The 27,402-nt window shown below is 46.8% G+C and overlaps 1 protein-coding gene across 1 annotated transcript in view; it reads right to left on the reverse strand.

The window, feature by feature from the left end:
• LOC147098722 (putative ATP-dependent RNA helicase DDX17) overlaps positions 1–27,402 on the reverse strand; it is a 53,058-nt gene that overhangs the window by 14,331 nt on the left and 11,325 nt on the right. Inside the window, exons 3-11 of the mRNA XM_085969412.1 lie at positions 23,501–23,597; positions 20,369–20,502; positions 18,092–18,157; positions 15,542–15,683; positions 9,362–9,522; positions 8,950–9,122; positions 8,704–8,814; positions 7,011–7,072; positions 3,391–3,450 (exon numbers count right to left, since the gene is read on the reverse strand). Coding sequence (XP_085825538.1) covers positions 3,391–3,450; positions 7,011–7,072; positions 8,704–8,814; positions 8,950–9,122; positions 9,362–9,522; positions 15,542–15,683; positions 18,092–18,157; positions 20,369–20,502; positions 23,501–23,597 — 1,006 coding nt within the window. The remainder of the gene's footprint in view (positions 1–3,390; positions 3,451–7,010; positions 7,073–8,703; positions 8,815–8,949; positions 9,123–9,361; positions 9,523–15,541; positions 15,684–18,091; positions 18,158–20,368; positions 20,503–23,500; positions 23,598–27,402) is intronic.

The following is a 27,402-nucleotide window of genomic DNA, read 5'->3' on the forward strand; positions in this document are numbered from 1 at the left end:
TGCCTGGCCTGTTGAGTTTTTCCTGCATTTTCTGTTATTTCAGATTTCCAGCATCCGCAGTATTTTGCTATCGCCTGGGTTATTGGTGCTCAGCTGCCAGCTCTGGGTGCTAACCCAGCTCTGACACAAACCTAGCAGACTATCAGCTCCTGTGTAATTCAAGGAGCACTACTGGTTGACTTGTGTTCTTAAGATTATTTATATACAATAATAATCTAGGGGGAGCAGATTTTTTCCCAGCCCATTATCTTGGGAAAGAAAAAGCTCAGAGTGACAAATCCAAACCATGACAGTGTCAGTAAAAGAACTGTTGCCGGTTTATGAAGCAGTGCAAGAGGCTTGTGCACTGTCTATCTTTTAATCACTGTCAGGTGGCACACTTCCTACTGGCAGGCCCAAGAGATGCCTGATATTGGAGCTGTGGTGACCTTCTGTGGAGTACCTCCTGCAATCCTTTCCCAGCTGCCGATACAAAGGACAGGAGAAGTTATGTTAAGGAATAGGGACAGGAAAACAAAGTGTGGAGCATAAAAACCCGGAGTTTCTTCAAATATCATAAAATACTATTGTGATCCTACAATGACCTCAGTGTACAGCACAGACAGCAGATTTTAAAACTCAGAGCCCATTATTAATGGCAGACTGGGAAAAATAAGAGATGTAGCTGTTTGTGGGGATTTGATCAAAACGTGTGGTAACCATTTTGTTTCTCCTGGTACTAGAGCTTTCCTACAGTAAAAGTTTTCTACACACCATGAAAGCTCAGGCGCCTAACATGCACCTTCAGGATGGCCACTGCACAATATTGCCCACTGGATCCTATGTTTCAGAACTAATTTTTCCCAGCCTGATAGAATCAATAGGTAACAAGAAACAGACTAACCTGTGTGAAATAGTTCTCAGTTTTGTATCAAATTCTGACAATGTCTAGGCAAGATGCAGAAAGCAGCGATCTACTCGTTCCTACCTTAAAACCTTTTTGCAACCCGCTTTTCGGGCAGCGAAACCTCAGACAGGCCCAAGATGTAACCGGACAAGCCCCGACATGACGTCCTGTGAAGGTGAGGGAGATACTTGGCATGCTTGGCAGTAGGGGTTTCACAATAGTTGAGAGTAAACTGTTTGCACCACGTTACTCCACTTCTCATCAGAAACCATTCCCCGGGGCTTGCAATAGAGCCACAAATCCACCACAATATTCCAGACGGATCAGTTGGCTACACTTGTTGCTGACCAGCGGGGATCAAGTAGTTTCTTTTGTAGTCCGTACTAAGAATGAGCAAACTGTTCCAACTGGAGTTTCCCCATTAAGGGGCATTTCTTTTGTAATAGTGACACTTGCCTACTTCTAACCCCTCATGTAAAGAGACCGAGAACATACACACCTTAATTCCTATTTTACTGCCAGTGCCCGTTAAAGGGGAGGTTACTTTTCGGAACAGTCTGTCCATCTCAGTCTGAAACAGTGGGCCAGTAACGGTCAGTCCATGCATGGTCTTTCCATCTACATCAGTGGCTAGAAAGGTTTGTTTCTAGCTCCGAGACACTTAACAGTTTGATTGCAGAGCTGGCCTGCCGTGTAAATGCAGTGCTCGGTGTGAAACCCCTAATCAGCAGACATTTCCACACGCCCCTTAGTTTCAGTAGTAAACCAATTATCAAGTGAGTCAGATTTGGATAATACAAGGGAAATGTCAGATTTCAACAGGGAATTTTGGTTCGGCTTTCAATTTTTTGATCTTGGAATTGGCTTTTGTGCTGGTTTTCAATGAACAGGGTTTCAGATAAAGCCACTTTTGTCAGTAAAATACTGAAATTATACTGAATTCCAGCTGTTAGAAAACGGAAGAGACAGATTGCTCTCAGCCCAAGCTGGGCTATGATGGGATTACGCTGTATCCAGCCCGTACAAAACAAATCTATTCCTAACCTGTTTCAAGCCCAGTCGTCAGGATGCCCACAAACCAAGAGTTGGACACCATGCCTCACTGCTACATTCAACACTGGTTTACATTAATCTCTTTCAAATGTGAGCACTTTAAGCAGAAGTGCTTCTATGGAAGTCAGTAAGGGGTACTCTAGATGTGTACAATTATGTAGCAGTTTCTATTGCCCCTTGTTGCCAATCTGCAGGAAAACAAGTGCAGTACCCATACAACTCAACCACCATCCCCAGTGACACTGGTGTAAAAAGTACCCCAAAAGGCACGGCTCCCCTGCATCTGCACCTATTTCACAAAACTGCAGGGACAAACTTCTAATAGCTAGCCCCATGCAATCTTTGACATACATTACACAGAACGATTGCTTCTGTGTGGATCATAATTAGTGAAACCCCATCAAAAATTCTAGCGGAATTGAGGGCAGCAGCTGATGTTATGCAAGTGGATTCCAGAATGTGGCATTAATGGATGTTTCTGTAATTGAAATCCAGATTTCAAAGAGTGAGTAAATAAAGTAATCCAACAGATTAAGTGCTCCATTTCTAGAGGAATTCTGGAGTCATGCAACAGATTTTACACCAGCTATTAAACAGCCTGTGGTTAAGTGTATTAAATCTAGTGACCTCCCAGAAGGAGAGAGAGTGTTCAATACATATTCCCATTATTGGAATATCCCTTTTCCAGCAAGGGGCAACATTTGACAAATATTCAAAAGTCTCAACTAAATGAGAGCTCAGACTGTGCACACAGCCATAAATTCAGCTGGACCCCTCTGTACACCATCTGACTCAGATGGAGAAGATTACTTGGATCCCTAACAGTATCCTGGTCGATAGGTGAACTCAGGCAGTACAGAACTTGACTGCCTCATTGCTAGGCTATGTTGGTTTGATGGGAAAGTCAGCATTTCTGAAGCCCCCTAAAGTATTCTCTCCAATAAGATGGCTTGGAGCAGGGCTTGAACCCCACACGGCCAGGACAAGCTGGATATTCAGTCAGTTGGGAAAAACATTATCTGAAGACCCTATTTATTTAACGAACCAGTCCGCTGCAGAGGTTGAACCCGACAGTGCCAGGGCGAGCTGGATAACGGCAGGCGGGGGAAACATTATCCGAAGACCCCAAATTTTGGACAGCCAGCCCAGTGCATAGGGGTTAAGACCCCACACGGTAAGGCTAAGCTTGGTTTATGTAGGTGGCGGTAGATGGATATCTCCTCTCCCTCTTGGTGCTCGTTTTGTCATGCCTAGGCCTTGCCGCAGGCCTGTACCTTAATACAAAAACAAAGAGACATTTTAAAAAACAAAAATAAGTTACTTATTTAAAAGACTCAAGATGGTGGGGAAATCACGCTTCATCACTTTAACTATAACTCTCCTCTTTCAATTTAGGAAATTTCAGAGCTTGCTCTGCAAAACATTTTCCTGCAAACAAGTCGAGTACAAACCTAGACCACGAGATGCAACATCAGTTGCAATAAGGATGGGTGCCTTTCCCGATCGGAATTCTGTAGAAAGAGAAAAGCACTTCGTTAAATTTTTTTTATAGAAACAGACTGCTTTCCCCAATATACAAGACACCTCAACTCAATTTATGCATAAATTATTTATAAGCGATTGAAAGAAAAGCCAACTATGCCATTGAATAGGTTCCGAAAAGGTAACTCAAAAAAGATGGCAGATTTTCCTGTGTAATATGCTTGAATTATTTGGTGGGAAACTCTAGCCCCAAAAAGGATAAGCTGTGAATTCAGACAAGGAGTTGAACCAATTGAAAAGATCTGCGAACTCCATAGATCAGCTCTGGCACACTCAAGCTGACAATGTGGATAGCTTCTGTGAGATGGGCAAAAGGAGTATGTGGATGGCTTGAAATGTAGTCTGTGCGCTCAAGGAAACCAAACATTAGTTCAGTAAGCTCAGCTAACTTAAAATATCCAAAACAACACACTGCTGGCAAAACTATCACATATGATGAATGAGATTGGATGGAATGGTGCTAACTATTGCATAAAACGTTAATGAAAAAAAGTTAACTAACATGTAGGGTGGGAGGAGGCTCGACCAGAATGGACCTGTTGGGTCGAATGGCCTGTTTGTGTTGTAAATACTATGCAATACCAATAAATATTAAATTAATTGTCTGAGGCTGCAATAGCCCAATACCGAACAGAAATATCTTAAAAGATATAAAATGAAATAATAATGGCGCGGGTGAGAGGACATCCAAAAGTTAGCAGAGCACAACTGAAGGAGTACAAGTGAATAGAATTTACTTGGATTTGCAGAAGCTCAGGAATTGGTAAATAGCAGGATTGGAAACTGGCTTGTACCAGGAAGCAGGTAGATGTTGATGAGAAAAAATGCAGACTGGGATAACAAACAAGAGTATACAGTGAAAGGGCATCCCTCAGCAGCAAAGGTGGAAGGGAAGGATCTGGGGCTGATTAATAATCATTCATTGATAGCATCAGTCCACGTGAAGCAGCCACCAACCAAACTAATTAAATATCCGCGACTCTTCCGACGCCCTCCGCCACTAACAGTTTCTTGGCCCCAACCGCCTCCTTTTCACTATGGACGTCCAATCCCTCTACACTCCATCCCCCACCAGGATGGCCTGAGGGCGCTCCGCTTCTTCCTTGAACAGAGGCCCCATCCACCACCACCTTCCTCCTCCGCCTGGCTGAACTTGTTCTCACATTGAACAACTTCTAATTTGATTCCACTAACCTCCTCCAAACTAAAAGGTGTTGCTATGGGAACCCGCATGAGTCCCAGCTATGCTTGCCTTTTCCTGGGATATGTGGAACACTCTTTGTTCCAGTCCTACTCAGGTCCCCTCCCTCACCTCTTTTTCCGATACATTGATGACTGTATCGGTGCCGTTTCCTGCTCTCGCCCTGAACTAGACAATTTCATTCACTTTGCTTCCAATTTCCCACCCTTCCCTCACCTTCACATGGTCCATCTCCGAGTACTCTTCCCTTCCCTTTCTCTACTTCTCGGTCTCCATCTCTGGGGATAGGCTATTGACAAACATTCATTACAAGCCCACTGACTCCCACAGCTACCTGGACTACGCTTCCTCCCACCCCACCTCCTGTAAGGACTCTATTCCATTCTCCCAGTTCCTTCGTCTCCGCCGCATCTGCTCTTCCATACCACCTTCCACACCAGTGCTTCCGACATGTCTTCCTTTTTCCTCAACCAAGGATTTCCCTCTACTGTGGTTGACACGGCCCTTGACCGTGTCCATTCTATCTCCTGCACTTCTGCCCTCACCCCTTCCCCTCCCTCCCGAAACCACGATAGGGTTCCCCTTGTCCTCACCTTTCACCCCACCAGCCTCCACATTCAACGGATCATCCTCCACCATTTCCGCCACCTCCAACGTGATCCCACCATCAAACACATCTGCCCCTCACCTCCCCTTTCAGCATTCCGAAGGGACCGCTCCCTCCGCGACACCCTGGTCCACTCCTCTATCACCCCCAACACCCCTTCCCCGGGCACCTTCCCGTGCAAGTGCAAGAGATGCAACACATGTCCAGGGCCCCAAACACGCCTTCTGGGTTAAACAGCGATTTACTTGTACTTCTTGCAATTTAGTATACTGTATTCGCTGCTCACGATGCAGTCTCTACATTGGGGAGACCAAACACAGATTGGGTGACCGCTTTGCAGAACACCTCCGTTCAGTCCGTAAGGGGGACCCCGAGCTTCCGGTCGCCTGTCACTTTAATTCTCCGCTCCACTCCCACTCAGACCTCACCGTCCTTGGTCTTACACTGTTCCAATGAAGCTCAACAGAAGCTCGAGGAACAGCACCTCATCTTTCGATTAGGCACTTTACAGTCTTCTGGATTCAACAATTTCAGACCATAACCTCTGCCCCTATTCTTTTTTTTTCCTCTCTCCCACACGGCAGCTGTCTTTCATTCTGCCATTTACACCTCATCTAGAGCCATCTTGTGTTTAACTTGTCCCATTACCATCTCCTTTTGCCTTGCACCATCTCAATGTCTCTTAATCTCTCCTGCCTTCCATCCTATCACAGACCATCCCTTTTGTTCTTTCCTCCCCTCCTCCTTCCCCTGCACTTGCTTAGAAACCTGTTCGATCTCCAGCTTTTTCCAGTTCTGACGAAGGGTCATCGACCTGAACCGTTAACTGTTTCTCTCCCCACAGATGCTGCCTGACCTGCTGAGTATTTCCAGCATTTTCTGTTTTTATTTCGGATTTCCAGCATCCGCAGTATTTTGCTTTTGTAGTTAAATACTAGGATCCATTTCAAAGGCACCCAAGTGCAGAGAGGGTTTTCTAACTTTTTATGAATCACTGGTAAGGAGACATTTGGAATATTGCATACAGGTGCGATCCTCACACTTAGGAAAAAAAAGCACGATGTACTGGAGAGGGCCCAGATGTTGAAGACAATTCCAGGACACGTGAATCAGGACTAAAGAAGCCAGATTTGTAGTTAAATCTGCCCGATTGAGTCTAGAGGGTCATGAAGTAGAATCACAAGTAGTCAGGCTGTCAATTAACTTCACAATCTATCTGGGAACAGGATTGGATTGAGATAGCCAAACAGTCCATGGAACACAGCAGTTCCTGTGCTACTGGGATTGCGGGGAAGGAATCTTGCCAGTGAATGGCAGCAAACCAGGATTTAATTCAAGAGATCTGGAGGTTGCTGAATGCACTTTAAGTTCTGTTTGGTACCTTTTGGGAATCAGGAGTATTTACAAAGGGCTTTCCCTTGAGGAGATTAAATGGGAGTAGAATCCACAATAAGGTAGACGCTATATAGTCTGTGGAAGAAATGGGCTTGCTGAACTGATGGCTCCTCCATGCTTTTTTTTCCACATAATGGTTATTATGAAGCCCCCTTTAGTCTCCAGGTACTGCCCAGTGAGTTAGGCTGGATTCTGGAGGGTGGGATGAACTATAACAAATCTGAAAGCAGCAGTAAGTTCAAGCATTGCAATTCATTACATGATTAAACCTAACTCCTAGTAATAGTCAAATGAACACTAACTGCATTTTGGACACCTATCCTTACCATTTAGGACCCAGTCTCTCTCCGGCTGACTTTTATCTCCGTGAATGCACATTGCCGGCCAGCTGCAGGAATGAAGAAAAGCATTGAGGTTCACAGGCAGTGTGCTGTCTGATACAGCCCTAAACACACTGATGCCCCGAACTCTCCAAATGTACAACACCAGATTGCCACCCCCCACCAGAGGCTGCTACCACATTCTCTCCCCCCCCACCAGAGGCTGCTACCACATTCTCCCCCCCCCCCACCAGAGGCTGCTACCACATTCTCTCCCCCCCCCCCACCAGAGGCTGCTACCACATTCTCCCCCCCCCCCCCCACCAGAGGCTGCTACCACATTCTCCCCCCCCCCCCACCAGAGGCTGCTACCACATTCTCCCCCCCCCCCCACCAGAGGCTGCTACCACATTCTTCCCCCCCCCCCCCCCACCAGAGGCTGCTACCACATTCTTCCCCCCCCCCACCAGAGGCTGCTACCACATTCTCTCCCCCCCCACCAGAGGCTGCTACCACATTCTCTCCCCCCCCCCCACCAGAGGCTGCTACCACATTCTCCCCCCCCCCCCCCACCAGAGGCTGCTACCACATTCTTCCTCCCCCCCCACCAGAGGCTGCTACCACATTCTTCCCCCCCCCCCCCACCAGAGGCTGCTACCACATTCTTCCCCCCCCCCCACCAGAGGCTGCTACCACATTCTCCCCCCCCCCCCCACCAGAGGCTGCTACCACATTCTCCCCCCCCCCCCCACCAGAGGCTGCTACCACATTCTTCCCCCCCCCCCACCAGAGGCTGCTACCACATTCTCCCCCCCCCCCCCACCAGAGGCTGCTACCACATTCTCCCCTCCCCCCCCACCAGAGGCTGCTACCACATTCTCCCCCCCCCCCCCACCAGAGGCTGCTACCACATTCTTCCTCCCCCCCCCCACCAGAGGCTGCTACCACATTCTCCCCTCCCCCCCCCCACCAGAGGCTGCTACCACATTCTCCCCTCCCCCCCCCACCAGAGGCTGCTACCACATTCTCCCCTCCCCCCCCCCCACCAGAGGCTGCTACCACATTCTCCCCTCCCCCCCCCACCAGAGGCTGCTACCACATTCTTCCTCCCCCCCCCACCAGAGGCTGCTACCACATTCTTCCTCCCCCCCCCACCAGAGGCTGCTACCACATTCTCCCCTCCCCCCCCCCACCAGAGGCTGCTACCACATTCTTCCTCCCCCCCCCCAACCAGAGGCTGCTACCACATTCCCCCCCCACCAACCAGAGGCTGCTACCACATTCCCCCCCCACCAACCAGAGGCTGCTACCACATTCTCCCCCCCCCCCCCACCAGAGGCTGCTACCACATTCTCCCCCCCCCCCCCCACACACACATCTCCTCCTTCAGAAAGCAGACCTGCACCGGTCCTTATGGTCTCCCAGACACAAGTGCCAATCTTAGTCTGGAGAGCATGAGAGTGGGTTGCTTTTGGGCCTCTGTAACCTGTCACTAGAAAGTGCACAACCACAGTCCTTCCTACCCTCTGTCCCTGTGACATACCTATGCTATGATGCAGTGCCGAGATCAGTAACTGTAGGAAATTACCTGAATTTATGCTCTCGTACTCTGGGGAACCAGCATGCCAAGAAATTGACATTTAGAAAAAAAAAAGTGCTTCCTCCCATATTGTGAGGGCTGGAGTGCAACAATGCCTACCCGTCTCTCCTCATCCTGCGGGTCAGATCATCACAGCGACGTTTGGTCTCTACAAAGATGATGGTCTTATTTTCTTTCTCTGCCATGATTTCCTCCATCAGGTGGAGCAGTCTGTAATTAAACACATTCATTCCAACATCAATCAGTGTGAGAATTCCTGCACCTCACACAGCGAGGTATCACCTGGCAGCCCAAGTACCTGGGTAAAGTTACAATTCACTTAATTATAGCAAGTGCGGCACTCACTTCAGGTCCTTCTCGGTCTCCTGACACACATCAATGATTTGGAGGATATTGTGGTTGGCACTCAGCTCCAGGGCTCCAACATTGATCTGGACATAATCCCGCAGGAAGTCCTCTGCTAGCTGCCGCACCTCTTTTGGCCAAGTGGCACTCCACATCAGAGTCTGTCTGTCCGGCTGAAAGAAACAAGGGGTAGAGTTTTAGGGTTTCTACCATGGATCCAATGCACAAAGGGCCATTTCCTATGATCTCAGTATCCCAGTCCATCAACATACTGTTGGCATTACATTCTACTGAGCCAGAATGAGGAGTGTTTAGGCTCAAGGTGCCTGAACTGGCAGCTGATTTTAACTACAGCACACTTCTTTGCAGAGACAGTCATTTGAACGATGTTTTGAATTTGCACTCTTCTTACCCGGATCTGCTCGACGATTTTGCGGATCTGAGGCTCAAAGCCCATATCCAGCATGCGGTCAGCCTCGTCCAGCACCAGGTAAGTACAGCGACGCAGATTAGTCTTCCCAGCTTCCAGAAAGTCAATCAGACGGCCTGGGGTTGCAATGCAGACTTCCACCCCTAAAATACAGCACAAAATTACAATGGAACATAAAGTCCAGGACCAGAATAAACCACTGATCTACTGATAAGTGACCAGTCCCAAAGTTAAAAACCAATTACCATTCTTATTTCCTCTACTCATTTATTATTTCCGTCTGCCATTTTCATTCACTATTTTATCAAACCCTGCATATTCTCTTTCTAAACTAAGCTGAATTGGTGTGTACAGTTGTCATGGGATGCCCAGGGGTCAGTGTCAGGTTTTTTTGGGGGGGGGGGGGGGGGTTTGAGTGGGGTGCCCATTTGATTTCTTACCTACAACCTGGATACAGGAAGCAAACACAAGCTGTTCAAATTTGCAGGTGACATTAAAATGGAGTGAGCAGTAGGGGCAGAGGATGGAGTGAACAAATGGCACATAGAATTTTATAAATACTTACAAGTGTAAAGTATTTCACACTGGGTAAAAATGTGAGTATAACAGTTTTACAGTGAAGTGGTTAAAATGAGTACAGGAAGACTTGAAATGGACCTTGTACAGGAAACTCTCTGGTATCCGGCACGGACGGGACCGACGTGGTGCCGGTTCAGCAACAATTCCGGATAACCGAACGCTATAGTGAAAGATACGGACCTTAGAGCTCCGTATGAAGCAACAAACCCAGCTTCAGAAGCACGGCCACAAGTTGCAAGCGTCTCTGTAGCTTAGCAACAGCTGCAGCCAAACCCTTGCCTTCCTCAATTTGTTGCTGTGCAAGTAATAAAAGTTATAAAAGTTAGCGGAGAGCGACTGCTGAATTTTGCCGGTTATTTGGGGGCCGGTGAATGGAAAGTTTGCTGCAGTAACATTACTCTCATTACTTTCAACGTTGTGAAGCATTAAAAAAGCAAAGAATATGATGCGATACACAGCAGTGGGCCGCTCGCACGGTGTACGATTCTGGTCACCATGCCGCAGGTGGGACATACTTATATTGCAGGATACAGTAAAGAGCAACAGGAATGTAATGGGGGATGAGCCAGGAGGACAATTATAGAAGCTTAAAGTCTATAGGCTCAGGACATATAAAGTAATTGTGTAAACAGATACAGGTAAACCCAAAATATTTCTCCAAGCTAAGTCAGGCTGGTAGAAGAAGGAGTTAACTTTTAAATTTAACTATTAAAAATGTATTTACACAAAGGGCAATAAACGTGTAGAGCAGCCGGCCAGGTAAAGTGTCAAAGACAGTGAGAGCTCAAAATAAAAGTGGAACTGGGCAGGGCGCGGCACGCTAGAACCCAGGGAGGAGGTCTGCTTTGGGCCAGCAATACTAAGTGCATCGCCACCAGCTAAAGAACATTCCTAGGGCAGTCCTGGTGCCCCAATGGCACATTGCTTACCTTAAAGGTTGCAGGCTATTGCACCATAACTGGGCCCAATCCTTTCCTCATTGGCATTTACACATGTTGCATTCCAACAGAGGGCCAACAATCCAGAACAGGCACTTTCTCCGACTGTTCCCTTTCCCAACTCTCACACTGAACAGATTATAACACTTCTACTCCCACCCTAGCTGAGCTCAACAAACAGTGCAGATCAGGGGTGGAACCTGGGATCTGCCTTGTCCGTATTGGGTATGGAGAGAGCACGGGAATATGGTATTGAGATAGAGGATCAGCCATGATCATACTGAATGGCGGAGCAGGCTCGAGGGGCCGAATGGCCTACTCCTGCTCCTATTTTTCTGTTTCTATGTATGGGCCAGCTGCTTAAATCCACTGAGCCATGAGAAGCTAGGACATTTTCTAGCTCCAAAAGTACATCTTTTCTGAAAGTCTAGCATTACGCACAAAGCTGAAGTAGTAAAATCTGAAATAAAAACAAAATGCTGGAAATACTCAGCAGGTCAGGCAGCCTCTGTGGAGAGAGAAACAGAGTGAACGTTTCAGGTCGATGACCCTGCGTCAGAACTGGAAAAGGTTGGCGATGGAACAGGTTTTTAAGCAAGTGTAGGGGCAGGGAAAGGGGAGGAAAGAACAAAAGAGAAGGTCTGTGATAGGATGGAAGACAGGAGAGATTGACTGACAAAAGGGATGATGGCGCAAGGCAAAAGGAGTTGGTAATGGGGCACGTTAAGCAACAAGAGATTGCTCGAGATGAAGTATAAATGGCAATGGCAGAATGAAAGACAGCTTCCAGGAGATAAAAAAAATGGGAAAAAAAGAAAGATAGGGGCAGAGGTCATGGTCTGAAATTGTTGAACTTGATGTTGAGTCCAGAAGGCTGTAAAGTGCCTGATCGAAAGATGAGCTTACGTTGAGCTTCATTGGAACAGTGTAAGAGGCCGAGGACAGAGAGGTGAGAGTGGAGCGGAGCGGAGAATTAAAGTGACAGGCGACCGGAAGCTCGGGGTCACCCTTACGGACTGAATGGAGGTGTTCCGCAAAGCGGTCACCCAATCTGTGTTTGGTCTCCCCAATGTACAGGAGACCACATCGCAAGCAGCGAATACAGTATACTAAATTGCAAGAAGTACAAGTAAATCACTTTCACCTGGAAGGGGTGTTTGGGGCCCTGGACAGTGGGAAGGGAGGAGGTAAAAGGGCATGTGTTGCATCTCCTGCACTTGCTCGGGAAGGTGCCGGGCAAAAGGGGTGATAGAGGAGTGGACCAGGGTGTTGCAGAGGGAGCGGTCCTTTCGGAATGCTGAAAGGGGAGGCGAGGGGAAGATGTGTTTGGTGGCGAGATCACGTTGGAGGTGGCGGAAAATGATGCGTTGAATGTGGAGGCTGGTGGGGTGAAAGGTGATGACAAGGGGAACCCTATCGTGGTCCCGGGAGGGAGGGGAAGGGGCGAGAGCAGAAGTGCAAGAAATAGAACGGACACGGTCAAGGGCCGTGTCAACCACAGCAGAGGGGAATCCTCGGTTGAGGAAAAAAGGAAGACATGTCAGAAGCACGAATATAGAAGGTGGCATCGTCAGTACAGAGACGGAGAAACTGGGAGAATGGAATAGAGTTCTTACAGGAGGCGGGGTGGGAGGAAGTGTAGTCCAGGTAGCTGTGGGAGTCAGTGGGCTTGTAGTGAATGTTGGTCAATAACCTATCCCCAGAGATGGAGACAGAGAAGAAGTTGAGGAAGAGAAGGGAAGAGTCGGAGATGGACCATGTGAAGGTGAGGGGAGGGTGGAAATTGGAAGTAAAGTGAATGAAATTGTCTAGTTCAGGGCGAGAGCAGGAAACAGCATCGATACAGTCATCGGTGTACCGGAAAAAAAAGAGGCGAGGGAGGGGACCTGAGTAGGACTGGAACAAAGAATGTTCCACATATCCGAGGAAAAGGCAGGCATAGCTAGGACCCATGCGGGTTCCCATAGCAACACCTTTAATTTGTAGGAGGTTGGTGGAGTCAAAGGAGAAGGTGTTCAATGTGAGAACAAGTTCAGCCAAGCGGAGGAGGGTGGTGGAGGTTGGGGGCTGGTTGAACCCGTTCAAGGAAGAAGCAGAGCGCCCCCAGGCCATCCTGGTGGGGGATGGAGGTGTAGAGGGATTGTACGTCCAGTGAAAAGGAGACCGTTGGGGCTAGGAAACTAGAAACTGTTAAAGTAGCGGAGGGCGTCGGATGAGTCGCGGATGTAGGTGGGAAGAGACTGGACAAGGGGAGAGTCGAGATAGGAAGAGATAATTTCCGTGGGGCAAGAACAGGCTGAAACGATGGGTCTACCAGGGCAGTCCTGTTTGTGGATCTTGGGAAAGAGGTAGAAGCGGGCTGTGCGGGTTTGGGGACTATGAGGTTGGCAGCCATGGAGATGCAACACATGCCATTTTACCTCCTCCCTTTTCCCACTGTCCAGGGCCCCAAACACCCCTTCCAGGTGAAACAGCGATTTACTTGTACTTCTTGCAATTTAGTATACTGTATTCGCTGCGCACGATGCGGTCTCCTCTACATTGGGGAGACCAAACACAGATTGGGTGACTGCTTTGCGGAACACCTCCGTTCAGTCCGTAAGGAACTGAAGGACAGGATAATTCTTCATTTAGAAAGACACGGATTAATCAAGGATAGTCAGCACGGATTTGTTATGGGAAGGTCGTGTCTGACAAACTTGATTGAATTTTTTGAGGAGGTAACAAGGAGGGTAGATGAGGGTAGTGCGTTTGATGTAGTGTATATTGACTTTAGCAAGGCTTTTGGTAAGGTTCCACACGGCAGACTGGTCACGAAGAAGTTAAAGCCAATGGGACCCAGGGCAAAGTGTCAAGTTGGATTCAAAACTGGCTCGGAAGCCGAGGGTAATGGTTGATGGGTGTTTTTGTGACTGGAAGGCTGTTTCCAGTGGGGCTCCTCAGTACTGGGTCCCTTGCTTTTTTCTGGTATATATCAATGATCTAGACTTGAATATAGGGGGTATGATTAAGAAGTTTGCAGATGATACTAAAATTGGCTGTGTGGTTGATACTGAAGAATGAAGCTGTAGACTGCAGGAAGATATCAATAAATTGGTCAGGTGGGCAGAACAGTGGCAAATGGAATTCAATCCGGAGAAGTGTGAGGTAATGCATTTGGGGAGGGCTAACAAGGAAAGGGAATACACATTAAATGGTGGGACACTGAGTAGTGTAGAGGAACAAAGGGACCTTGGAGTGCATGTCCACAGATCTCTGAAGGTAGCAGGCCAGGTAGATAAGGTGGTTAAGAAGGCATACGGAATGCTGGCCTTTATTAGCCGTGGTATAGAATACAAGAGCAGGGGGGTTATGCTTCAACTGTATAAAACACTAGTTAGGCCTCAGCTAGAGTATTGCGTGCAGTTCTGGTCACCACATTACAGGAAAGATGTGATTGCACTAGAGAGGGTAGAGGAGATTTACAAGGATGTTGCTGGGAGTAGAGAATCTTAGCTATGAGGAAAGACTGGATAGGCTGGGTCTGTTTTCCTTGGAACAGAGGAGGCTGAGGGGAGACCTTATTGAGGTGTATAAAATTATGAGGGGCATAGATAAAGTGGATAGAAAGGACCTATTTCCCTTAGCAGAGGGGTCAAAAACCAGGGGGCACAGATTTAAAGTAATTGAGGGAAGATTTAGAGGGGATTTAAAGGGAAATTTCACACCCAGAGGGTTGTGGGGGTCTGGAACTCACTGCCTGAAAGGGTGGTAGAGGCAGGAACCCTAACCACATTTAAAAAGTACTTGGATGTGTACTTGGGATGCTGTAACCTGCAGGGCTACGGACCAAGACTTGGGAAGTGGGATTAGGCTGGATAGCTCTTTGTTGGCCGGCGCGGACACGATGGGGAAATGGCCTCCTTCCGTGCTGTAACTTTCTATGATTCTAAGGGTGACCCCCTGAGCTTCCGGTCGCCTGTCACTTTAATTCTCCGCTCCACTCCCACTCGGATCTCTCCGTCCTCAGCCTCTCTCACTGTTCCAGTGAAGCTCAACGTAAGCTCGAGGAACAGCACCTCATCTTTCGATTAGGCACGTTACAACCTTCTGGACTCAACATGGAGTTTAACAATTTCAGACCATAACCTCTGCCCTTATCTTTTTTCCTCTCACTTGGAAGCTGTCTTTCATTCTGCCAGTGCCATTTACACTTCATCTAGAGCCATCTTTTGTTTCTTAACTTGTCCCATTCCCATCTCCTTTTGCCTTGCACCATCATCCCTTTTGTCTCTCAATCTCTCCTGCCTTCCACCCTATCGCAGACCTTCCCCTTGTTCTTACCTCCCCTCCCCCCTTTCCCAGCCCCTGCACTTGCTTAAAAACCCGTTCCATCTCCAGCTTTTTCCAGTTCTGACGAAGGGTCATCGACCTGAAACGTTAACTCTGTTTCTCTCTCCACAGATGCTGCCTGACCTGCTGGTATTTCCAGCATTTTCTGTTTTTATTTCAGATTTCCAGCATTGGCAGTATTTTGCTTTTGTATTAGTAAAATTTGAAAAAGCATGAACAGCCATGCAGTCTTCCTTGCAACATCAATGTATATGGGAGGCTTCAGTATCTAGACAGGTAGATTCTCTGTAATAAAGCGGTCAGTCACACATACCTCTCTCCAGGTCCCGGATCTGAGGGCCTTTAGGTGCACCTCCATAAATACAGGTGCTCTTTGTTCGCGAAGATTTCCCATAGTCTTCTGCGACCAGCTGCACCTGCTGTGCCAGCTCGCGTGTTGGTGCCAACACCAAGCACTGTGAAAGGAGAAACCCAGCAATCAGAACATGAAAACAGAAAGGCTTGAACCAGGATGAAAAACTCTTAAAACTACAGGTGATACCCATTACCCCAAACGCACCTTCCCCCTCCCAGCATTCCGTAGGGACCGCTCCCGCCGCAACACCCTGGTCCACTCCTCTACCACCCCCAGCACCCCTTCCCCTTCGCCCGGCACCTTCCCGTGCAAGCGCAGGAGATGCAACACATGCCCCTATACCTCCCCCCTTCCTACTGTCCAGGGCCCCAAACACCCCTTCCAGGTGAAACAGTGATTTACTTGTACTTCTTGCAATCTAGTACACTGTATTCGCTGCTCACGATGCGGTCTCCTCTACATTGGGGAGACCAAACGCAGATTGGGTGACCGCTTTGCGGAACACCTCCATTCAGTCCGTAAGGGTGACCCCGAGCTCCCGGTGGCCTGTCACTTCAATTCTCCGCCCCATTCCCATTCAGACCTCACCGTCCTCGACCTCTTGCATTGTTCCACGGAAGCTCAGCGTAAGCTCGAGGAACAGCACTTCATCTTTCGATTAGGCACTCTACAGCCCTCTGGACACAAAATAGTGTTCAACAATTTCAGATCATAACCTCGGCCCCTATCATATATATCCTTAGTCAGGGAATGACGTATGGCATGGGAAAAGGACACAGCACTATAAAGGGGTAGAACAATATACTTTCCCTTTTTTTTCTCCACACGTTTGTCTGGGCCTTTTTCTTCCCTCCCACATGGCAGCCGTCCTTCATTCTGCCAGCACCATTCACACCTCATCTAGAGCCAGCCTTTGTTCCTGAATATCTCTTCATCTCTCCTGCTTTCTATCCTATCTCTGACCTTCCCTTTTGTTCTTTCATCCCCTCCTCCTTTTCCCAGCCCCCACTTGATTAAAATCTATCCCTTTTCCTGCTTTTTTCCCAGTTCTGACGAAGGGTCTTCGACCTGAAACGTTAACTCCATTTCTCTCTCCACGGAGGCTGCCCTGGCCCGCTGCGTTTTCTGTTGTTATACCCGTTTATAGCGCGGTGTCCTTTTCCCATGTCATGCGTCATTCCCTGACTAAGGATTAACAGGCCTCCCATGACTCTGTAACCAGATACGAAGAGGTATGCAGGACTAATGCAGGAAGCACCTAAAGTGATCCTCTCCTCTTCAATGACAGAGATCTAATGACAAATATAATCCTACTGCTCGGCTTCCTCCCCCACTAGTCCTAGATCTTCCTCTGCTTCAAATATTTCCTACGGCAAAGCGTTCCTGGCTCCAACAAGCTGCAGCTTTAATTTTAAACCAATGACCCCCTTGTCACGGACTCCCCAACCAGAGGAGAGACTTTTTATATTTTCAAAACTCAGGATTTAAAAAAAAAACTCTTAACTCCCCTCTTAAACTGCTCTTCCCACTATCTATATTCTTCATGATTTTCTTTAGTATTTTTGTTTCAGTTTAGTTTGAATCTATCTATTGTTTGATGTAGCACTTCAACATGCTACCATTGTTGTTGCTCGTTTCAGCCAGGTTCCACCAGCAGATGGAGGCACTTTCCCCAGACACCAAGATACAGACTCACTAAAATCTTTACCTACAATGACTAGTCATTCAACTTAAGTCTCTTGAACCAATTTCAAAGCTCAATTTCTTTCCTGTCACATGCAAAGGTTAGGAAATCCACTAAGAATATAACAAAAAGATTTCCATTTATAGAACAATTAACAAAATGCTCAAACATTTCAAGGTGCTTCACATGAGTTACTTTGAAAAGCATGTAGACAAATGCAGCACGGTGGCATAGTGGTTAGCACTGTTGCCTCACAGCGCCAGGGACCCGGGTTCGAATCCGGCCTCGGGTGACTGTCTGTGTGGAGTTTGCACATTCTCCCCGTGTTTGTGTGGGTTTCCTCCGGGTGCTCCGGTTTCCTCCCACAGTCCAAAGATGTGCGAGTTAGGGTGATTGGCTATGATAAATTGACCCTTAGTGTTAGGGGGATTAAATACGTGGGATATGTGTTGGTGTAGGGGTTACGGGGATCGGGCGGGATATGTGTCGGTGCAGGCTCGATGGGCCGAAATGGCCTCTATCTGCACTGTGGGGTTTCTGTGATTTCTGTGAAATGTCATTTTGACCAGACCTCCAAAACACAGCAGTTCCTCAGGGCTGTACTGGTTGGCCAACCTGGATTATGTGCTCAAGTAATGGAGTGGGGCGAGATCCCACAATCTTGTGATTCAGGTACGAATGCTGCCATTTGAGCCAAACTAAGATATGGTTCTCTAGTCTTACAACAAATAACTACCACCCAAACTATAGAATGTTGCCACAAGAAACAATCCATTAACGGAGATAACTCCAATGTGTTTGAAGGTTTAAAGTAGAGCACTCACAATGGGGCCGTCGCCACGCTCCAGGAACGGCTGGTGGTTGATGTGCACAATGGCTGGCAGCAAGTACTGGAGAAACAAACAAACACTCAGTTACAACCCTTTCCACAATCTAATCATTTTATACATTTACTCATTAAACTGTTAAGCTCTCACATTAAAAATATACAGTCAAATAATAAACTTCCTATGCCATACTTTCCCCAGGCACCACAAGTTTCCACCATCTACAAGGCACAAGTCAGGAGTGTGATGGAATACTCTCCACTTGCCTGGATGAGTGCAGCTCCAACAACACTCAAGAAGCTCGACACCATCCAGGACAATGCAGCCCGCTTGATTGGCACCCCATCCACCACCTTAAGAACATAAGAAATAGGAGCAGGAGGCCATTTTGGCCCCTCGAGCCTGCTCCGCCATTCAATAAGATCACGGCTGATCTTCTACCTCAACTCCACTTTCCTGCACTATCCCCATATCCCTTAATATTCAAAAATCTATCAATCTCTGTCTTGAATATACTCAACGACTGAGCCTCCACAGCCCTCTGGGGTAGAGAATTCCAAAGATTCACCACCCTCTGAGTGAAGAGATTTCTCCTCATCTCAGTCCTAAATGGCCGACCCCTTATTCTGAGACTGTGACCTCTGGTTCTAGACTCCCCAGCCAGGGGAAACATCCTCCCTGCATCTACCCTGTCAAGCCCTGGAAGAATTTTGTATGTTTCATTAAGATCACCTCTCATTCTTCTAAACTCTAGAGAATATTGCACTTCCTCAATGGCAAGTATATCCTTCCTTAGGTAAGGAGACCAAAACTGTTATCGCCGTTCCTTCAACGTTGCGGGGTCAAAATCCTGGAACTCCCTCCCCAACAGCACTGTGGGAGTACCATCACCACACGGACTGCAGCGGTTCAAGGCGGCGGCTCACCACCACCTTCTCAAGGGCAATTAGGGATGGGCAATAAATGCTGGCCTTGCCAGCTACACCCACATCCCATGAATGAATAAAAAAATAACTTATGAAGAGAGACTAGAGAAGCTGTGATTGTGTAGGAGGTTAAGGAGAGATTCAATAAAGGTATTCAAAATTATGAGGGGATTTGATAAGAGTAGACAAGGTGAAACTGTTTCCACTGACAGGCTGGTCAGTAATCAGAGGACACAGATTTTAGATAATTGGCAAAAAACGAGGGGCGGGGGGGGGGGGGGGGAGAAGAGAGAATGAGAATTTTTCTATGTATATTGTTTTTAAACTACAGCGACTTCTTACGATCTAGAATGTTCTGTCTGAAAGGATGGTGGAAGTAGATTATTTTAAAAGGAGATTGGATATATACTTGAAAAGACAGATGATGGCACCAGCACTTTCGTCACTTTATTTGTAATAAATCAGAAATCGCTCTACATGGACTATTGAGTGAAACTATTCCAACATGATCATTCTCCAGCAGCATAAAGAAATATGTACATTTATATCATCGCCTTTCACGGTTGTTTTATAGGCAGCCACAGCAGCCAGTCTGTGCATAGCTAAGTCCCACAAACAGCACGGAAATGAATGACTGGTTAATCATTTTTGATGTTGGCTGAGGAATAAATGTTGACCAGAAATTCCCTGCTCTTCTTTGAATAACACTACGGTATCTTTTACATCCACTTAGAAGGAAGACAGAGACTCGGTTTAATGTCTCATCCAAAAGACAGCTCCTCTGACAAAGCAGTATTGCATTGAAGTGTCAGCCTAGATGCAATTGGAGATAGTTTGATGCCTACCCCAAACCCTGTATAGTAACATAAATTGGCACCAAGTAGGTAGTTCCCATCAGCCTTGCTCATCAACTTCGGAATTCAATGCATGCTTTCCGAAACCAGGTGCCCGTATATATTTAATTTTATACAAAATTCCAGGAACCTATTACAAACATTTCAAAGATTTGAAGATATAAACTAAACACCCGAAGATCCAGAGTACAACAACATCATCTTCCTGGGTGTGCCAGTAACATACATGCTGATAAAAGGTAAAGAATGAGGTCTTTTATGTAGCTAGTGATGTTGAAAGAAAGGTCACGTGCCTGCATGGCTGTGTGTGCCCACTAACTCAAAGAAACAGCATCCAAGTGGCTGCCCGCTGCTGGATGGCAGTCTACGTGAAGGCTGAATAACTTCAAAAGAACACAACTTGAGATTTAATGTAAACTGGCAATAACTAACTGACCCAAGAATCATCAAATTTTAACCTTTCACACAAAAGGGGGAAAATTGTAAGTACTTACAGCCAGAGTTTTGCCAGATCCAGTTTGTGCAATTCCAACCATATCCCGCCCACTGAGCGCGACGGGAAAGCCCTGGCACTGGATTGGCGTCGGCTCCACAAAATTCAGCGAACACAGGACATCCATCACATAGGCTAGGAAATGAAAAGCAAAACATTCATTCACATTTGGCATCTAAAATCACAAAATCTGCAGATGCTGGAAACCAAACCCTGAGCATCTGTGGAGCGCGCAGCTAAGTTATTACTTACGGTGTAGATCCTTCACCAAAAGTGGAAGACATTACAGATGAACAGCATTTAAAAGAGAACACACACGAGCGTGGTAGTGTGCCCTGTAAAATGCTCTTATGTCTCCTATGAATATCACTTCAGACATTTAACCTTCTCCTGTTTTACATTTAGGTACATTACAGGGCACTGGAGCACACGTGTTTACATGTAAGTGCAGGTGTGTTTTTCCCTCCCTTCTCTTTGTTCCGTTCCTTTATAAACGCTCTTCACCCGTAATTTCTTCCAGTTGTGATGAAGGTCGACACTTGAGCTTGTGAGATGCGGAGAGACCGGCTAACTGTTGACAGCACTTTTCTTGTATTTAAAATTACCAGCTATGTTACTCGTTCATCAACGCCCCCCAACAGGTAGCCTTGAGTGAGAAATCCCCTAACTGTAGCCGCTAGTCCCGTGCAACATTACAGCCCATGACTGATTGAAAGAATACATTCTACAATAAAAGGCTCACTTTTTCTATAGTTTAAAATGTAGAACCCAAAATAAAACAGCGTGACCTTAGCAAGCCCCAGATCTACGGCCACTCCTGTATTTACAAAGAACCCAAGCTCCTCTCCACTGGCAAATCAGAAACGCTGAAACTTTTCGACATCAAATGAACACCTGCTCTGATCCCATTGTTGCATTTTCTGACAATTCACCTGTCTGTAGTCGAGAATCGACACAATAGGAAATCAGATTGAAATAACCTAACATTCTGAATTCAGAGTCCGAGGCGTCCCTTCAAAGCATCCTCTGCGTGTGAACATATATTATATACACACACACTTATATACATACAGAACTTAAATATTTTCAAGCAGGGAGCAAATGAACAGAGCAGGAGGAGAAACTGAAAAACAGCACCCCAACATTTCCATTTCGATTGCGTCCCCATCTCAGTGCCCTCTTGCTCTGGACTACAGGGACTCTTTCAACAGCCTCGTCAGTGGCACTTTGCACTGGGTAACTGTAAATGTGGAAGAAGCTCGTCTTTTGCCTCTGGATCAAGCACCATTTCCAGGCAAAAGGGAAAACATACAATCTGTTCCCAGCCCTTTGCTAAGTGTTCCCGCCATCGATGGCACCCACAAACGTGAAGTGTACTACAGACCTGGAATTCCATCAAGCTTGACAGCTCTGCACCCGCTAAACAAACTGAGCCAGTTTAGTGCTTGCGCCATGATGATACTTTGTGCCATGGAACTGAACGCATGTCGATGCTCAAGGCAAATTTGCAGGTATGTACAAAGCACGGAAACATTAAAAAAAAAACATTTAATGGGGAGAATGGTGCAGAGGTCAAGTGAGCCCCATTCTCCCAGGATCAGAGCCTAAATACAGAAGTGCCTTTGCAACTGCTCGAAGAGACTAACCCAAGGTGACATTTCCTCTGATTTCTTACACAACCAATGTAACATCAGGAACAAAGATGGGACGGAAAGTAGTGAGGAGGACATAAAAAACCTGCAAAAGGGACATAGACAGGCTAAGTAAGTGGGCAGAGATTTGGCAGATGGAATACAATACTGGAAAGTGTGAGGTTATGCACTTTGGCAGGAAAAATCATAGAGCAAGTTATTATCTTAATGGCAAGAAACTGGAAAGTACTGAAGTACAAAGGGATCTGGGGGTCCTGGTGCACGAAACTCAAAAGGTTAGTATGCAGGTGCAGCAAGTGATTAAGAAGGCCAATGGAATGTTGGCATTTATTGCTAGGGGGATAGAATATCAAAATAGGGAGGTATTGCTTCAGTTGTATAAGGTATTGGTGAGACCGCACCTGGAATACTGCATACAGTTTTGGTGTCCATACTTAAGAAAAGACATACTTGCTCTCGAGTCAGTACAAAGAAGGTTCACTCGGTTAATCCCGGGGATGAGGGGGTGGTCATATGAGGAGAGGTTAAGTAGATTGGGACTCTACTCATTGGAGTTCAGAAGAATGAGAGGCGATCTTATTGAAACATATAAGATTGTGAAGGGGCTTGATCGGGTGGATGCGGTGAGGATGTTCCCAATGAAGGGTGAAACTAGAACTAGGGGGCATAATCTTAAAATAAGGGGCAGCTCTTTCAAAATTGAGATGAGGAGAAACTTCTTCACTCAGAGGGTGGAAGGTTTGTGGAATTTGCTGCCCCAGAAAGCTGTGGAAGCTACATCATTAAATAAATTTAAAACAGAAAGAGATAGTTTCCTAGAGGTAAAGGGAATTAAGGGTTACGGGGAGCGGGCAGGAAATTGGACATGAGTCTAGGTTCGGAATGGTCATGGCCCTGTGGGTAGAGGAGTGGGCCCAGGGGCCGTGTAGCCTGGTTCTGCTCCTACTGTGTTCTAATTCTGTTAGATTCAGGAGATGGTTTTATTCCTGTTCCTGGCTGGGGTGGAGATCGCCTTTACAGAAGGTAAGTACTGTAGAAAATATAGGGACAGAGTGATCTCCTGGAAGAATTTCGATCGCCTAGATGGGTCGGAGAAGAATTTCCCAGATTTTTTTCTCCCAAATTGGCCATGGGGTCTTTTATCTGGTTTTTCGCCTCTCCTGGGAGATCACATGGGTTCGGGTGGATGCAGAGTGATAGAAGATTTGAGGTTAGGATCAGATCAGCCATGATCTTATTGAATGGTGGAGCAGGCTCGAGGGGCCGATTGGCCTACTCCTGCTCCTATTTCTTATGTTCTTATGTAACCCAGTGCAGAGTGAGGAGAACGAGATTCCAAGTGATGCAGCATAACGGTCAGCCAGGCTACTGCACCAAAAGAACCGCTTCCCGGTTTACACAAGTTGCAAAGATTGACCGCCGCAAGCCCTTTCTAGCTAATCTGGCGAGGTGAAACGTCATCAGATGTGGCTGACACTCACAAGGGAAACTGGCTTGGTGAAACTGGAACACTGGTTTCGGGCAGTCGGTTCCTTTTGTTTTAATCTCTTTCTTTCGAAGGAAGTCCTCTGTATCGTACTGCCAACAAAGTCAAAAAGCAGTTTCAATTAAAACAGTTCAGCAATTCCAACAAGTCACCTAAACTCTGGGAGACAGAGAGAAATGAAGAACCCCTAGCTTTCAGTGACAATACCTCTGCCATGCCCTCATTGATCAACTCAAATGGGTTTCGAAGTTTGCCAATTCTTGGTTAGGTTCACAAATAATCAAGATCAGCAGAAATTGTTTATAAAAGCACCCGAGCGACATTCTTACACATTGACGTGTGAAGGTTCATACAATTCAACTTCTTCCAGACACAAAACAGTTAAGCACATAGAACAGAATGTACTCAATAACCAATCATGATGCAATTCAACAATTGCAACACTTCCTCTTCCGCCTAGCTCCTTGAATAACCAGTTTCGCACTCCACTCCACAACTCCATTTTCCCACAACTTAGTCCCTCAGGTCACATTATAGGAAAGATGTGATTGTACTAGAGAGGGTACAGAGGAGATTTACGAGGCTGTTGCCAGGACTGGAGAATTTGAGCTATGAGGAAAGATTGGATAGGCTGGGGTTGTTTTCTTTGGAACAGAGGCGGCTCAGGGGAGACTTGATTGAGGTGTATAAAATTATATGTGGAAAGGAAGGACCTATTTCCCCTAGCTGAGAGGTCAATAACCAGGGGGCATAGATTTAAAGTAACTGGTAGAAGGATTAGAGGGGAGTGGAGGAGAACTTTTTCACCCAGAGGGTGGTGGGGGTCTGGAAATCTCTCCCTGAAAGGGTGGTAGAGGCAGAAACCCTCATTGCATTTAAAAAGTACTTGGATATGCACTTGGAAGTGCCGTAACCTACAGGGCTACGGACCAAGAGCTGGAAAGTGGGATTAGGCGGGATGGCTCTTTGTTGACCAGCACGGACACGGTGGATCAAATGGCCTCCTTCTGTGCCGTGAATTTCTATGACTGACACATTTCAAGAATAGAATGTACAATAAAGGGGTAAGTACATAGAATCTACAGCACAGAAAAAAGCCCATTCGGCCCGACCAGTCTGTGCTGGTCTTTATACTCCACACCAGTCTCCTCCCGTTCCATCCGCCTCACCTCAGCATCTTTCTATGCTCTTTTCTGTTATGTACTCGTCCAGTTTCCTGTTGAAAACATCCAAGCTATTTGCCTCAACCACTTCCTGTGGTAGAGTTTTCCACATTCTAACCACCGAGTAAAGACCTCTCTCATTTCCCTATTGGATTTATTACTAACTAGCTTGTATTTATGGCCCCTGGTTTTGGATTCTCCACATCTACCCTATCCAACCCATTCCTAGTTTTAAAGACCTCTAGAATTAGGTCATCTCGAAGTCTTCTCTTCGCTAAAGAAAAAAGCCCCACCCTGTTCAATCGTTCCCGATAGCTGTAATCTCTCAGTTCTGGTACCAACCTTGTAAATCTTTTTTTTTTTTTTGCACGTTCTCCAGTGCTTCGATGTCCTTTTTATAGTATGGAGACCAGAACTGTGCATAGTACTAAATGTGTGCTGACCAGGGTCCGATACAAGTTGAACATAACTTCACTACTTTTGAATTCTATATCCTTGGAAATAAATCCCAGTACTTTGTTAGCATGTTTAATTGCTTTGCTGGCCTGCGATGCTGCTTTTAATGATTTGTTCACCTGTATCCCGAGCTCCCTTTGCTCTTCTACCCCATTCAGTTTCTTATTTTCTAAGGAGTCGGTGATGTTCCTATTTTTCCTACCCAAGTGCATCACCTCACATTTATCTACGTTAAAGTTCATTTGCCACTTAACTGCCCAGTCTGCAAGTTTTCTGATTTCTTCTTGTATTTTGTGGCATTCTTCCTCAGTGTTAGCTATACCCCCGAATGTTATCATCTGCAAATTTTGCAAAAAAGTGCTTATCTGGATATGTATCACACTATTTGTGGGACCCAGCTGTGTGCAAGTTGGTTGCCATCCTTGCTCACATAACAGCTGCGACGTCCCAAGGATGTGATAGAACTTTAACAGTTATATAGTGCCTTTCATTTTTTTACGACAAAGTGTGTGAGTAATATGATGGAACAATTTGGCAAACACTGCAGGAAAAGCTGGTTTGTTGCTCGTATTGCTAGATGGGATTGTGGGGGGAAGCACCTCCTCCAGCACGTGAATCGCGAACTGCACGGCGCTCAGTCACAGCTGCCAATTAAAAGCATTGCCAGTAACAATGTGCCAACAGTCCTGATCTAAGATTCTGTTTGGTACAAGAGTTTCCATCTAACTACATCTTGCATTAAAAATCTTTCATAGGACACACACCTGCCCACAAACCTTATTCGCATCGTCATAATTTGTGTCAGAATTTTGTTAACATTTCCCACTGTGAATTGGCATGTCAGGATTTCCCATTGAATTGTTGTGTTAACTGTCACAATGTTCTCCTTCGAGCAGAGGTTAAGGGGAGATTTAATAGGTGTTCAAGATCATGAGGGGTTTTGATAGAGTAAATAAGGAGAAACTGTCCAGTGGTAGAAGGGTCAGTAACCAGAGGACTTAGAGTTCAAGTGATTGGCAAAAGAACCAGGAGGGAGGAGAAGAATTTGTTTTTAAGCAGCAAGTTATGATCTGGAATGCACTGTCTGAAAGGGTGGTGGAAGCAGATTCAATAAAAAACTTTCACAAGGGAACTGGATATCCATTTGAAGGGGAAAGATTTGCAGATATGGGGAAAGTGCAGGAGAGCTCTACCAAAGAGCCGGCACAGGCCCGATGGGCGGAATGGCCTCCTCCTGTGGTGTATCATTCTATAATGTTGGACCAAGCTCTGGCCAGCAAGTGGCTATGAAGCAAATTTAGGAAGTTTCTTTCCCAATCCCATTGCTATTTTGTTATTCTAGAGAAGTCACCTTTTTTTCTGCATCATTTAGGAACATAGGAACAGGAGGAGGCCATTCAGCTCCCCGAGTCTGTTCCGACATTCAATCAGATCATGGCTGATCTTAACTCCACCTACCTGCTTTGGTTCCATCACCCGAAATATTCTTGCTCAACAAAAACCTATCCATCTCAATTTTGAAATTTCCAATTGACCCCCAGCCTCAACAGCGTGGAAGAAGTGCATCCTGACATCATCCCTGGATGGCCTAGCTCTAATGTTAAGGTTCTGTCCCCTTGTCCTGGGCTCTACCACCAGAGGAAATGATTTCACTCGATCTACCCTATCAAATCATTTAATCATATTAAATAACTCAATTAGATCTCCTCTCAATCTTCTGTATTCAAAGGAAGCCTAGTATATGCAACCTGTCCTCATAATTTAATATAGATTACAGGGTAAAAATTTGGTAGCGCCCCCCTTTGGGGTGCTACCGTCGCTGGGACGCTAGTTTTAGCGTCCCGAAAATGTTAGTGCCCCCGAGGCCGATTTTCCCAGGTAGCGCCCCGAGAGGGAGGAGGGGCGCTACTGGAAGCGCCCGCGTCCCTCTTGGGGCGCTGCGAGCCAATATCACACTGCGGTACTGCAGGCCTTCCTCCCTTTGGGGCCTGGCACAGCACGTCCCGGCGCCCAGCTGGGCCACCAGGTGCCGGCAAATGAGCCCGGCACTCAAGAGGAGTACCGGGCTCAGAGAGAGCAGCCCGCACCCTGCTTTGGGGGGGGGGGGGGGGGGGGGGGGGGGCGGGGGGCTACACGGGGGCCGGGGACAGCAACAGGGGCAGTGCTGGTAGGCGGCCCGCAACAAAAATCAAAAATGGCCACCCGCCACCCCGGCTGCAGGTAGGCCCCCCTGACACCGGCGCCGCGGTAAGTCAGGGGGCGCTACCCAATATTACAG

Source organism: Somniosus microcephalus, chromosome 28 (genome assembly GCF_052327205.1).
Source record: "Somniosus microcephalus isolate GS21.2 chromosome 28, FLI_Smic_1.0, whole genome shotgun sequence".
Lineage (NCBI taxonomy): Eukaryota > Metazoa > Chordata > Chondrichthyes > Squaliformes > Somniosidae > Somniosus > Somniosus microcephalus.